Raw genomic sequence first — 13,996 nt, 5'->3', positions numbered from 1 at the left:
GCCGTGTGTATCGACCCTAAACGTCAAAACAACAGGATAAATTAGGATGGGACAAATACTTTTTCACATCATTGTAAGTTTTAGATAGTAAGCCCAGCTGCAAGTTTTCCCCCATATTGTTTCCTGCAACTGTTGTATGTCATGTATTACATTTACATTGTTATAGTTATGTTGTATACCAAGCACATGTTTGCCTGTTACTTTGTACAGCACCACTGCAGATGGTGGTACTACATAAAAGCTTAATAGCAATAATATGTCTCATTTGTCTGGAATGAGATGTTGTAGCCAGGTGTATCAGGCTCGAGTGTAAACCTCCTCCCAATGTAATCTGTATTTCAGTGTTGTGCTGAGCAGAATATCCTGAAAATCTGCACCATCCCATTCCCCACCTCCTCTCTCCCTTGTACAGCCCCTGTGTATAGCATTCTCTTATCTCTTCCTTCCTGCTCACTGCTGGCTGTGTGCTTCCCAGTGTCCTGCTGCTAGGTGGACTCTTCTCTCTTCTTGTCCATACATCAAGCACTAGTACAGGGGCCGTCTCCCTGCTTCCTCTCCCTATCACAGGACTTCACTCTCTACTTGTGCTGCTGTAACTTCTCTTTCACATCCCAGGAAGACTTCAAATCGGTGAGTGCCAACACTTTCTAGAAAATACCAGTCGCAGGTTCAGCCACGAGGTTTTATATGCCTGTATTAGAATATTGTTTTCTATGGAGTATGCATACAAAAGATTGTTTTTGGAAAATAAAATGGAAAAATAGTTCCTGCCCACAGTTGACAAGAGAGCAGCAGGGGTGCCCCAACCCAGTGGACCTGAGTTATCTGATACCTGGTACTGATTATTTACAAACACACCCCTCCCACATCAAACTATTTTTGTGATTGGGGGGGGGGGGGGGGAGTTACTTGAGGGGTTGGCGAGATAGTGGTACCTCCCATGCGACATTCCCAGTGGTCTAGTGGCGCCCTACAGTACCATCCCGCAGTGGTACATCATTCTTCCCACCCTCCCAATGGGCCCCCCTTCTTTGTCTTCCTGCTGAGTAAAGTGGTAGCCCTGGCACCCGGAAGTGGTGGCTCCAGCTCCCCCCCCCCCCCACAGCAATTTGGGGGGGTGGCAGGATGGCTGCCTGGTGGATCCCATTTGGGTGATCAAAATCAATGTTTGGATGGTGAGCTTTAGATATTTTTTGCCTAACTCCGGTGATAAAATTAAGGCTAACTAGTTCAGCAATGATATGAACAAAATGTAAACATCACAAACAGAACTCAGAGGCTTTTGAGCATAGCAGATTGTCCAAACGATGGTGCTAATATTGAAGAAAAGTTACCTAAAGATGTACTTGGCTAGTTTGCTGGCATATTTGAATCCTTATTCTCTAACAAGATGCTCCTGTGTGGACAGATCATAGACAGATCATTCAAGCCCCCAGCCTGTGTCTCAATTCTCTATAAGCAGGGGGGGGGGGGGGGGGGTTATGGGCAGTAGGGAGAGACATAATGTGAGTAATTCCTTATCTTAGTAGCTAGGCATAACCACAATCTCTAGTTTATTGACTAATTTAAAAGAAAAAAGTAAGCTTTCAGCAAGTAAGCCTTCTTCAGACTCTATTCCTCTTGTTTGATAATGTTAGAACATATGATCAGAAAAGGTTAGGGATATTTTTTTGCAAATATAAGTGTCACCCAAAAACATTAATTACAAGGCATCTTGCAAAGGTTTTGTGAGGTATTTATGCCAACTAGATAAGACCCTTGGTTTACTTAACGTCTACATAGATTGACAAGGAGAGTTTTTTACAGACCCTATCCTGTTCACTGTACGCTGCTAGAGCCTGGAAACAGTTAATTGTATGTTACTGAGTGGGAGGGAAGGGGCATTCAGGGGGGCACAGTGATTCCCGGGGGGGGGGGGGGGGGGTTAGAAGGGGGTTTAGTGCCACCAGTGGCATCCGGCTGTTTTCTGCTCAACTGATCTCTGCATATCTCAGTTAATTACGTGGCATGCAGGAGTGGCATTGACGCATTGGGATCAGAAGAGATTCACTCACAAACTGCACCGCTGTGTCCTACCATGCAGGAGGACACAGGAGGAGGGCCCATGAGCGGGAGGAAGTAATGATGATGACAGCCTAACCTTTACCCTTCCCGCATCCCCAGACTCTCCAACACTAACTTAACTCTTAGCTGGAGCCTCGATCGCTTCTACCGACTTTTCCATGGTGAACCCCGCACCCTGTTTAGTATGCCACTGCCACAACCAATAACCTTCACTCCAATACAGGACCCCCCCCTCCCCCTGCAGGTTGTGGCCAAACTTGCTATGGGGACATGGTGGCCACACTTCTTGTTTAACCCCTGGCAGATGGGCCTCCTGGCTGCGGAGGTTACCACAGGAGGAGTTTGAATGTAAGAAGGGGTCCCAATAAAGATTGCTGTGTAGCCCCATGATCTGTACTTACTGTTGCTGTACGAATGCCCAGCTCCTCATTTCCTCTTCAGCAATTTCCAGGCGTCTGCTCCCTCCTCCTCCCTTTCAGTTGTCAGTGTGATGCCATGATAGACTATTAGCAGGGTGGCTTTAGCTGACAGAGGATTCATTCGTCCCCCCCTTTATCTGCCATGTGACTTAGGCTGGTTTCACAGTGGGATGTTGCGTATTAGGGGACGTTATGGTCGCATAACGTGCCCCTAACGCAACGCCTGGTGGTGTTGGAGCAGGACGCTACCAGGAGCCGCGTTACAAGCAGCTCTTGGTGCCCCTGCTCTGTTGGAGGCACTGCGGAGACCATGTGAGTGGAGCTCTCCGCATCACATGGTCCCGCCAGCCAATCTGCGCCCGCTCCAGGATGTAAACACTGCAAGTGCAGTGAATAATAAGTAGCCATGTGCCTGGCTACGTAGCGGCCTCTCCCCGCCTCCTCTCCGCCCAAAATGAAAAAAAAACAACCCCTACTGAGCATGTGCAAACCATCTAACGCGGCTTAGCCGCGTGTAAAGTACTGCATGCAGTACGTTATGTAGACGTGCTGCGTTACAACATAACGCAACGTGGGCACTGTGAACAGCCCATTGATTTTTCATTGCTGTGCGTTGGGGTGCGTTACAGGCTGCTCTAACGTGCGCCTGTAACATCCCACTGTGAAAGCAGCCTTAGCCTGGCTGGGTGTGAACAGCCAGCTTTACCTATGTGAGCTCATAGCATCAATCATCTTCCATTGTTCCCAGGGATATAAACTTCATTAAAAGTGTTATATCTGCTTGCAGGAGTTAGTACAGTGTGTACTTCATCTTTGCATGGCTGCATTGAGAAATGGCCGATTCATTTAAAAAGCTAAGTAAGCAGAATACACATGCTCTGCCTTTTTGTATTCCCTGTGGTTTTTGCAGCTAAAAAATCTTCTTTAAATACTTGGCCATGTCATCTCAAATAGACCAGCTGAGGCAGTTAAAAGATCTCTCAGTGGGACACCTGCTGTTTGGCTGGAATCATTATGCTGCCCACTAATGATACAATCTTGATTGTGCAATCTTGCCACTTTTATGTAACATAAGGGACTACCTGAAGTATCCATTGAAAGTATAATCCGCTTACCCTTCTACTGCATAGATTTGGTAAGATTGTTCAATCAAGATTGTATAGTTAGTGGGCACCGTTAGACTACTGGTGGTGGGGCACAGACACAGATGTCTGAGAGGATCACAGTCTGTAGCTCTGTAAGTCAGTGATACAAGAAGGGGTCAGTAATAGCCCCTGACCAGGCACTGTGTTAGTCATTTGACATAATGTCATATAAGCTAATTAATTTAAAGGGAACCTAAAGTGACAATAAGGTGGCCAGTTTAACTTACCAGGGGGGTTTCTTCCAGCCCCTGGAGGCCTCCTGGTCCCTCACCAGCGTTTGGCTCTTCTCCCTTCAGTTTCAGTGCTCCTCTGAAACCTGCATGCGTGGCCCAGACTGTGCACCCCCTGATCTTGCTCCCATGGCCAGAGCGTTCTGAGCTTGCGCAGTTTGTAAAATTGCTACCATGCATGCGCCAAAGGCTCCTGGCCACAGGAGTGCGAGAGAGGAGGTGCGTGGGTGGGACCATGCGTGCATAGTAGCCCATGCCTGGCCCAGTCAGTCAGCTTTTGGAGGGGCACAGTGGCTGAAGGGAGAAGAGCAGAAACAATGATGATGGACCAGGAGAACTGCAGGGAACTGAAAGAAGCCACAAGTAGGTTAAACTGGCCATGTTATTGCCACTTTAGGTTTTGTGGAGCATCAATAATACATTTCCCTGGACAAGACTGAAAGTGTGCCATAAGGGAAGGATCCACCAACTCCTGTGTCCAATAGCATGCAGGTATGGCCAGGTATGGCCACTTAAAGGATACCTTAGCGCATACAAAAATTTTAGAACAGGGAGCAAGCATGTGTAGTAGGCTCTCCTAATGCCCACCGCTCCCCCTGTTCTCCTTCATCCCCCCCCCCCCCCCGTTACTGCGTTGCGATCCCCCGATCTTACTAACTGGTCAGGGTGGTCACAGCTGACTGTGCAGGTGCTGCCTGGCAGACGCGTGTCCTCGATAGCACTCCCGCAGCTGGGAGTACTCTGCACAGGCGCACTACGTCACACCTACATAGTACTCCTGCGCAAGCCACTCCTGGCCGCGGGCGCACGATCAAGGACGCTCATCTGCCAGGTACCGCCTCCGCAGTTAGCCGCGACCACCCCGACCAGGAAGTAAAATCGGTGGATCACTATGCGGTAACGGAGGGGGACAGAGGAAAACGGGGGGAGCGGTGGGCATCAGAAGAGCCCACTACACATGCCTGCTCCCCCCATTCTTAAATTTTTGTATGCACTAAAATATCCTTTAATCAGATCATGTCCAATAACTCATAGCTTTATTGCTAGTGACTTCAAGGCATGACAGAAATAAACTGGCACAACGTTTCGGGTCAGAAGCCCTTTATCAAGGGCATTTGATAAAATGTCACTAGCAATATAGCTATGGACATAACTGGTTAAGTAGCCATATCTTTGCAAATAATTTTTAAATAGTAGCTCATACACTGAAATAAACAAAAACAAGTGTGGAGTGGAGTGCGGTTAATAAATACTGTATATCACCAAGACTTAAAATATTAAATCAGAAAATGAGATCAAAGTTCTAGTAGGTGGATGCAGCATTAGAAAGGACATTTCCCCAGTGCTCATCCATTGTTTGAGAGACTTAGATTTAAATACCAATTACACAAGTTTTTGCTCACCTACCCCCTCCCCAAACTACCTGCTTACATTCTCTTCCTTCTGAGCAGACCCCCTAGCTCTTCCTCACAGTAGCCGGGAAACACCCATCTCAGTTCCCGGACTCCACCCATCTCTCACACAGGAAACAAGAGGAGCGAGGTTGAGTGGCAGGCTAACTCCACCCCACAACACAACCATTGGTGCCACATCCCCCAAATGTGTGCCACTCCCCATCCACACCAGCATCGCACATTATAGACACACCTCATTTGGGGCAGGAGTGGGTAATTAGTGGCTCTAACAGGTACACCTCCACCAATTTGGCAGGTAGGAGAGTGTGACTTCCCTGAAGACACAAGGGTGTGATGCTGCAATAACACAGAGGTCCTCCTCCATCCATCAGCGTGTTTGCTGGAAACCTCCTAGTGACATTATTACAGGGACTTTGGGGTGATATGGAGTGTAAGAGACAGAGATGTTCTGAAGAAAAGGAGATTTCTGTGGGGTTGGAGGTGAGGCATAAAATTGAATTATCTTGCTCCACCTTTCAGACCTATGTACATGAAGCAAACGTATGAGCATGCCACAACCACATTATATGAACAGGTTGCATTTAAACTGTGGCCATGCTGTTTTGGTATCACAGAGGTAATGATTTATGTTTTTTCAAATGCATTCAGAAAACCAAGACAAATGCAACCATGGTTCAAATGACCATATATACTAACCTTTAGACATCCCCATGCCTTGCTTTATCTAAGAGCTGAATGGAATTGATATTGACACCATTAGGCTCCTCCTCTCTCCTTCCCAGTCATCAATGTACTGTAATTGCATGGCACTACTTTTGGGAGCACATGTAACTGTGACTTTTGGTACAGAAACACACGTTTTACAGAGGCTTCCTTCTAGTGTTGATATTGTGGCATCACCTAGGTGGGAAAGCATCACTCTAGTTTCCGCTGTGCAGCATTAGTGTAACTTTAAGTACATTGCATCACTTGCTTATAGGTCATTACTCTATCCTAAAGGATAAATAAACTTATGGTACATTTGCTGAATCAACCTCAGATTGTCCTTAATAAACTATGGAAGAATAATTCCTTAGGCAAATTCCTCACTGGAAAATTGCTGCAGTAGTTGTTTAGTGTGGGAGTTAAGGGCTTTGCCTCTGACACAGGCGACCTGGGTTCAAATCTCAGCTCTTCCTGTTCAGTATGCCGGGACCTATTCATTAGGAGTCCTTGGGCAAGACTCCCTGTTTCTGTCTACTGAGTGCACCCTTGTGGCTGCAGCTCAAGCGCAATATAAATGTTATTTGTCTAGTGTGTATATACAAATAGTGCCCATAGGTCTTGTGTGTATATGCAATAGTGCCCATTGGTCAGTGAAATGGCTTATATGGAATATTTAATTTTGCTTTAGTAGTCTGACATTGCTCCACTAAAGTGACATCACAGGGATAACATGGCTATTATAGCACAATAGCACTTTTCTGCTTAGTGTGATGTGATTTAAATGGCTCACCACTATATTTATGAAATGGGGGGTGTTGCTCCTACAGTAATGTCCTGTTGGGGGCGATCTGCTGCTAGTGCAGCAAGTAAGGCTCTGTAGGTGACCCCAGTTCATTATGGTGCAGATTCATTTATTCTCTTCTCTATGTCTGTCTTTCACATTATTTTATATAGCAAGTTCATGAGTACAAATTACACAAGAGCCTACTTGTACAGACAGCTATGGGTGTGGGCTAATTTCTGTGTCTCCCATAGGACTGGCTTTCCAACTCCACGTGGCGTGTTCACTAGTCACTGGCAACAGTATTGTTAAGGATTCCACACCCAATCACACCTAGTGCTGTGCATGGTCAATCTCCTCTCCACATTACTGCTTACCTGACTTCTGATGTAACATTCAGCTGGGTGAAGCCTTCCAGTTCCTGAAACCAGCAATGAGCTGCAGCTGTCTGCGCCCAGAAACTGACTCCGAGGATGAGGTGAGTGATACTGACTGTGCAGCTCACAATTTCTGTCAGCAATGTACTGCAGGTTCAGTAGCTATGCTCATAGGGTGTTTACACATTGAATGTATGTATACATGAGCACTAGCCAAGTATTTTTCTGTTGGTAACGTCACGTGAGTAACTTGACATGTATCTATCAACCCTTTTCGAAAAACGTAATGTCCATGGAGAGTAAGATGGCTAAGGAGCAGTGACCAGATTTTTCTAGGCCCAACCTGGGATGGGGCAAGGGGGTTATTATATTCCTTACCAACACAGATTAACATTGAAAAATAAACATAGGGCAGGGAAGGGATCTGCTACTGTAATATATATTGCGCTGAGATGTTAGCAGTTTTGCTTTCCAATCTGAGGTTGGCTACTAATCAGTATGTATGTGTATTGGAAAATACCCGAGATGAGAGACATTAAGAATCTGATATATTTATTTCCTTTTAAAGTAGACTTGAACTCTTGCACAGGACAGACGGATAACATTGAGAAATGCACCCTGTATTTATTTAGAGCAGGGCCGGGCCGAGGCAGAGGCTGGAGAGGCTCCAGCCTCAGGGCGCAGTGCAGGAGGGGGCACACAATTCATTCTACTGTCATTCCTAATTGTGTTTGAAGCAGAAAGAAATAAGAAAAGGAGATACATGGCAGTGACTGCAAGCCAGATAACTAGATATTAAGGTGTTGGGGAGGTTGTGGGCCGTGGCCCTCTTAGTCTAATAGCAATCAGTGTGTGACGGCTGGGGTGGCAGGGATGGAGGGGCGCACTTTGGTGTCTCAGCCTTGGGTGCAGGAGGACCGTGTCCCGCCTCTGATTTAGAGAGTTTAGCCTGTTTATTTCCCCCTCATTTGTGTCTAATCACAGATTGAAATTTGATCTCTCCCCTGGGTCAGCTGACTGCCAATGGCAGAGATGGCAGATAAGCCCATTTGAAAGCACTGGATGTATGTCTGCTTCCATGAATCCATGAATCAGGAAGTAGAAACAGTGCGGATTTATTTTAGGATTTGTATCAGCTGTAACAAAGAAATGTTTTTGTTTAAAGGTTATTATGCTGTTGCGTATCTTTTAGAGCAGAGAGGACATTCTGAGTTCAGGTCCGCTTTAAACAATGCACATTACTAGGGATGATCAATGAGATGCAAATATTTCCAGGTTTATGAAAATTTATGTTCATTTTTATGCAAATATATGCAGCTTGAAAATAGACCAATCCAGCCCCACCCAGGTGTAAATTGATTGGGCTATTTTCAAGCTGCATACAGTTGCATACTAATTTACATAAATTTGCATAAACTCGCTGGCTGTCCTGCTGATCCAGTGCGTCTAACGCTTTTAGCCATAAAGCCTGACCCTAATCAGCTCGACTGCTAGACAACTAGAAAAGGAATAAATATGGCAGCCTCCATGTTTCTCACCTCTGGTTTCTTTTAAAGACTATTAAGGCCCGTGTGCAAATCAAATACAAACACACTGCAATTACATTAAAACAGGGAAATCACAAATTGCACAGCACTGTATTTGTATGGATTTTTTTGAGCATTACTTTATTGCAAAACCTCAAAAAAATGTAAGTAGGCAGTGCATTTAGGTTCGTGTAAATATTGCGTTCCACTAGTGGAAACATTGTATCAGGATTTATATTCAAGCCGGGGGCGGAGGGTGTCACAAGACACCAGGGAACTTTATAAGGGAGGGAGTTGGCCACTAGACATTGAGGCCTGTGACTTGGTCCCAGTGTTCAGTTTTGGCCAACTTTGTGTTCTAATCTGACACCCCTGAGTTAGAGGAATACCAGTTACTGCCCAGCAAAGAAAAACCCCAAACATGATCTGTAGGGGCGGCTGCTGCCCTCGCAGACATGCCTGCAAGGGATCACCGCCAGTGCAGGACACATGCAGCTGCCTGCAAGCACACAGCAAATAAACAGGAGCAGCTGGCAAGCAGTTAAGTGTGCTGTTGCCAGCCATTTGTGTGAAAGAGCTCTTGGCTGCAGTGATCACATGTCCCAGTTTACCTGGTACATATCCCAGAATTAGGGTACCTGTCCCAGGCACAAATATGTCCCAGCCAATATCTCATGTGGGCCGCTGAATGTCCCAGGTGGGCCGCCAAATGGTCATTTAACCTGTCTCTTTGGCCGCACAATTGCCTATTGAAAACATTGGCCTACCCACAGATCAGAAATGTAGCTTGGGGGTGGGCAAGGGGCTACTCTGACTACCTGTCTTTCTACGTGTGTCCCCCACTTAGCTTTTTCTCTGCAGCATATTTAAATTTGTGATGATGGGCTCATGCCGCTTAAAGAGGAACTATAGCCAAACTATGCCAGGGAAAAAAAAAACATACTGTGTGTGAGTAGATAAGTACTTGCTCTTCTTACATCAGAGGCATAGCAATAAGGGTTGCAGAGGTAGCCACCGCATTGGGGCCCTTGGGCCAGAGGGGCCCCGAAGGGCCCTCCCTCAACTACAGTATTAGCTCTCTATTGGTCCTGTGCTCATAATAATCACTTCTATAAATACTTTGAATAGTAGTTATTATTAACAAACCGTTCCCCCTCCCCTTCTTGCACCTCAGACACTGTAGTTGCCATTGGCAGGTTTTGGTGCGCCGTATCAATTGCTATGTATAGAGTGCTTAGGGGGCCCCATTGTAAAACTTTCATCGGTGCCCACAACTCCTTAGCTACGCCACTGACTTACATAACGGATGTATTGCACTGTCCACATTTTGATTTCAGAGAGTTTTATATAATAAATTCGGAGAATTCTTATCCCTGGCAGGGGCCATCTTGAGTCCCTCCGACTAAAGCCAATCGTGATGTTATTTCCTCCCTTACTCCCCTATGGCATCCCCACATCCCCCTCCTCCCTGCAGTATCTCCTGTGGACTTGGTACCCAGTCTGGACTCTTGGCAGCATGGTCTTTAGAAATTAATTTCAATTAGTGCCCTTGGAATTGATACTGTTTCATATGTCCCCCGCATCCCCCTTGGCATTTCCACTCCTCCCCGCAGCATTACAGAGTGAAGCGGGGAGGAATTAAGGCAGTGCGCACAGACTCACCTACACATGGTTCCAGGCACTGAAGTTCCCGTCTAAACTCTGCACTGGTAGTGCAGAGTTTAGATGGGAACTTCAGAGCCTGGAACCACGTGTAGGTAGGTAACAGTAAAAAAGGGCGCAGGAGGCTAGTGGACAAATCGGGCGCCGCCATTCACTCCCATAATAAATATCGTTTAATGGGCGCCCAATAGGAAAAAAGGGCGCCGGAGAAAAATAACGTTTTAAAAGTGGCGCACGGAGACTTAATGTTTTATTACTGCTTCTCATGATTACACATTATTTAATGATTTATACATTTTTTCATATTATTTTTAAACGAAAAACAGTACAATTTTTTTTTTTTTTTACATTATTTTTAAACGAAAAAAACCGCACAATATGTTTTTGAAACTTTATTAATGCTTATCACAGGGGGGTCTTAGGTTTAGGCACCAACAGGGGGGTCTTAGGTTTAGGCACCAACAGGGGGGTCTTAGGTTTAGGCACCACCAGGGGGTCTTAGGTTTAGGCACCACCAGGGGGGTCTTAGGTTTAGGCACCAACAGAGGGTCTTAGGTTTAGGCACCAACAGGGGGGTCTTAGGATCAGGCACCAACAGGGGGGTCTTAGGTTTAGGCACCAACAGGGGGGTCTTAGGTTTAGGCACCAACAGGGGGGTCTTAGGTTTAGGCACCACCAGGGGGTCTTAGGTTTAGGCACCACCAGGGGGTCTTAGGTTTAGGCACCAACAGAGGGTCTTAGGTTTAGGCACCAACAGGGGGGTCTTAGGTTTAGGCACCAACAGGGGGGTCTTAGGTTTAGGCACCAACAGGGGGGTCTTAGGTTTAGGCACTAACAGGGGGGTCTTAGGTTTAGGCACTAACAGGGGGGTCTAGGGGTTAGGGGTAGGTACAGGGAGGGTTACTTAGGCACCAACAGGGGGGGTCTTAGGTTTAGGCATCAACAGGGGGGTCTAGGGGTTAGGGGTAGGTACAGGGAGGGTCACTAAGTAATTTTTTTTTTAAACGTTATTATACGTTTCACTATTTAAACGAAAGATTAACGTTTTTACAATTTCCCATTTAATGCACATTATTTAATGATTTATAACTTTATAAAACATTAATTTTAAGCGAAATATAGTACAATACATTTTTAAACGTTATCCATGCTTATCGTTTAAAACCCCGCGCCCTTTTTTCCCAGCGCCCCTTTTTAACGTACGCTACCTGTGCGCACTGCCTTAATTCCTCCCCGCTTCGCTCTGGAACAATAAGCTCAAACCATTCATCTTTGCAGTTTTGGTGAGAAACTCCCATTTATCTGCATGAGTAATTAGCTGCACAGGGCAGGAACATTTGTACTTATTTTCAACACCTGCACTACTTGTTAATTGACTGTCTAGAAACTTTTAATTCTCCTATTTTCTATTAAAACACTGTGGAATATAAAAGCAATGAATTCAAGCATAAACTATGTTTGCCATTAATTCTTTCAATACTGTATAAACTGAAATCACAGAGTGGGGTTTCCTTTTCCATTATTCTTTGCTGTGGTTTGTGCTTTTTTTTCTTTAGTGTATCTTCCTCTAACAAAAGAGGGAAATGATGGGCTTGCTTTCACATTGACTCTTCATGTTCTCTCACCAGTACACAGAAAGGGCAGCACCAGAGCCAGAGAGAGAGCAAGAGCAAGAGCAAGAGCAAGAGCCAAAGGAAGAAGCAGAAGCATCCAAAACAGATGGAGACGTTGTCCTTACTGCAGCCATCGTAGGCGGAGTCCACAAAGTACAGAGCAACCGTCAGGACCGGCAGAAAATAAGAGAGCGTGAGCGAAGAAGAGAACACGAAAGACAAAGAGAAAAAGACAAATCTGCAGAGAGAGAAAAGGAGAGGCGGCGGCAAAGAGAAAGGCAGAGGCAAAATGATAAGCAAAGACAGAGACAGGCTGACAAACAGCGACAGAGACAAGCAGAGAAACAAAGGCAGAAGAAGAAGAAATAATAACATTTAGCTTGCGTTCAAGTTAGAAATGCCCATATACATAAATATGGGCACACCATAAATGTCCGTCATGCAATCCATAGTGATTAGACTACACTCATAAAGAACTGTTATCTTTCCTCAGAAAACATCATCTTAGTACTAGACCCCTTTCACACATGCAGCTTACAGGTGGTGGGTCTACCGCCTTGTCAACTGCTACCGTGGTTCTGCCAGGCGCTTGCAGGCAGCAGAAAGTGCTAAGAATGGGTGGTGGGGTGTCGCCCTGGCATACATCAAAAAAAGGGCACTCGGAAATGTTCTGTCCCCTTTATCCTATCCCCTTGTATGTACATCTGAAAGCAGGGCAGTCATCTGCCAGATGCGACATATGGGGGCTTTCTACTGCAAGGTCAATTGTAGTACAAACACTGCCATTTGGTTCCATTGCAATGCAACTGGATGGCATTTGGTTACTGGCAGTTCAGCCTTGGGTGTGAAAGGGACTTAAACCGGATGACTTCTCTGTGAAATGGTCATGTGTATGAAGCAAGCTTCCAGTTATTTAATCCAGGCCTCTTTTATATTGCCTCCCCTATGCTTATATATCTTAGTGATTGCACGTTTCCAATCTTGTACAAAATGAATACTGTATATGCAGTGTACTGTAATATAAATGCCCTAGCCAGCCTTATGCTTATAAATGCATATTGTATGGAGCATATCATAATTTGCAATGCATAAAGTTTTGTGCATTGCACAAAAACAGTTTTTTCATTATTCATGATGTCATTGTCTGGCTAGCTGACTAAACTTGCAATGCTGAATTCCTGTGCCAATGTCAGATAAAACTTGATTAAACTGAATTGCACTCTGTGCTCTGTCCAAACTCCTCATCCTGGTATCATATGCAAAAGGTGGTCAAGAAAGAGCTGCGATTGGACAGCCGATCTCTGCAGGGTGGGGGTCACAGGGATTTAAAGGGGCTATACCACTTGTCCATTAGGCATTTAAAGAGACAACCACTAGATCTCCAGGGATCCTTAAAGGGGAAGGGACTGCCAGGGAGTGCTAAAGGGGGGAGGGGGGATTCTACTAGACCACCAGGGAATGTGGGGGGTACCACTAGACTACCAGGAAACATTTAAAGAGGAAGGGAGGACAACTAGACTACCAGAAAATGTCATAAAGAGGAATAGGGGAGGACTACTACGCTACCAGGGACAGCTACTGAGGTTGCAGGTGGCCACTAGACCAGGGAGGGCAATGGGAAAGAGGGGGCCACTAGCTTACCAGGGAATGCCTTAAAAGGGAAGGAGGCTTCACTAGACTACCAGGAAATGTTTGAAGTGAAAGGGGGAGACCCCTAGACTACCCTCCAAAGAAAATATAAAGGGGGGGACCACTAGACCCCAGGGAAAGCTTCACTAAACCCCATGGACAGCTATAAATAAGATGAGGGAGACCCCTAGGGCAAACATTAAGAAAATGAGGGGGTTATTACCAGAAATACTGTTTTGTCTTGTTACCTCAGCAGTAGTGTTCTGCACCTGCGCAGTGCTACCTACGCAGGCACAAAATGCTCCCAGTGCAAAACCCTCCCGGCGATGTGAACACGACAGGCGCGCGCACGGCCGGGCCCCATATGTGCATAAGAGCCTGACTCCTACTGTGCCCACGACGCTCTCCTGATCTCCGCTGGCCAGCATTG

At 45.8% G+C, this 13,996-nt stretch overlaps 1 protein-coding gene across 1 annotated transcript; it reads left to right on the top strand.

Annotated features, from left to right (window-relative positions):
- The first annotated feature begins 435 nt into the window (after window positions 1-435).
- On the top strand, window positions 436-13,174 carry LOC137554403 (octapeptide-repeat protein T2-like). The gene is made up of 3 exons (XM_068271502.1): window positions 436-630; window positions 7,014-7,237; window positions 11,953-13,174. Exons 2-3 carry the CDS (start codon window positions 7,193-7,195, stop codon window positions 12,304-12,306), a joined length of 399 nt encoding a protein of 132 aa, XP_068127603.1. The 5' UTR covers window positions 436-630; window positions 7,014-7,192; the 3' UTR covers window positions 12,307-13,174.
- Window positions 13,175-13,996: the final 822 nt, after the last annotated feature.

The sequence above is a fragment of the Hyperolius riggenbachi genome, chromosome 1 (assembly GCF_040937935.1).
Source record: "Hyperolius riggenbachi isolate aHypRig1 chromosome 1, aHypRig1.pri, whole genome shotgun sequence".
NCBI lineage: Eukaryota > Metazoa > Chordata > Amphibia > Anura > Hyperoliidae > Hyperolius > Hyperolius riggenbachi.
The sequence above is the reverse complement of the archived record's forward strand: the minus strand, read 5'-3'. Positions and strand labels throughout refer to the sequence as shown.

What these genes read in the sequence shown, in the direction of transcription:
- LOC137554403 (XM_068271502.1), top strand. Translation starts at nt 7,193, where the DNA reads ATGAGCTGCAGCTGTCTGCGCCCAGAAACTGACTCCGAGGATGAG. An exon ending in AAACTGACTCCGAGGATGAG is followed by an intron (nt 7,238 to 11,952) that starts GTGAGTGATACT and finishes TTCTCTCACCAG; the next exon opens with TACACAGAAAGGGCAGCACC.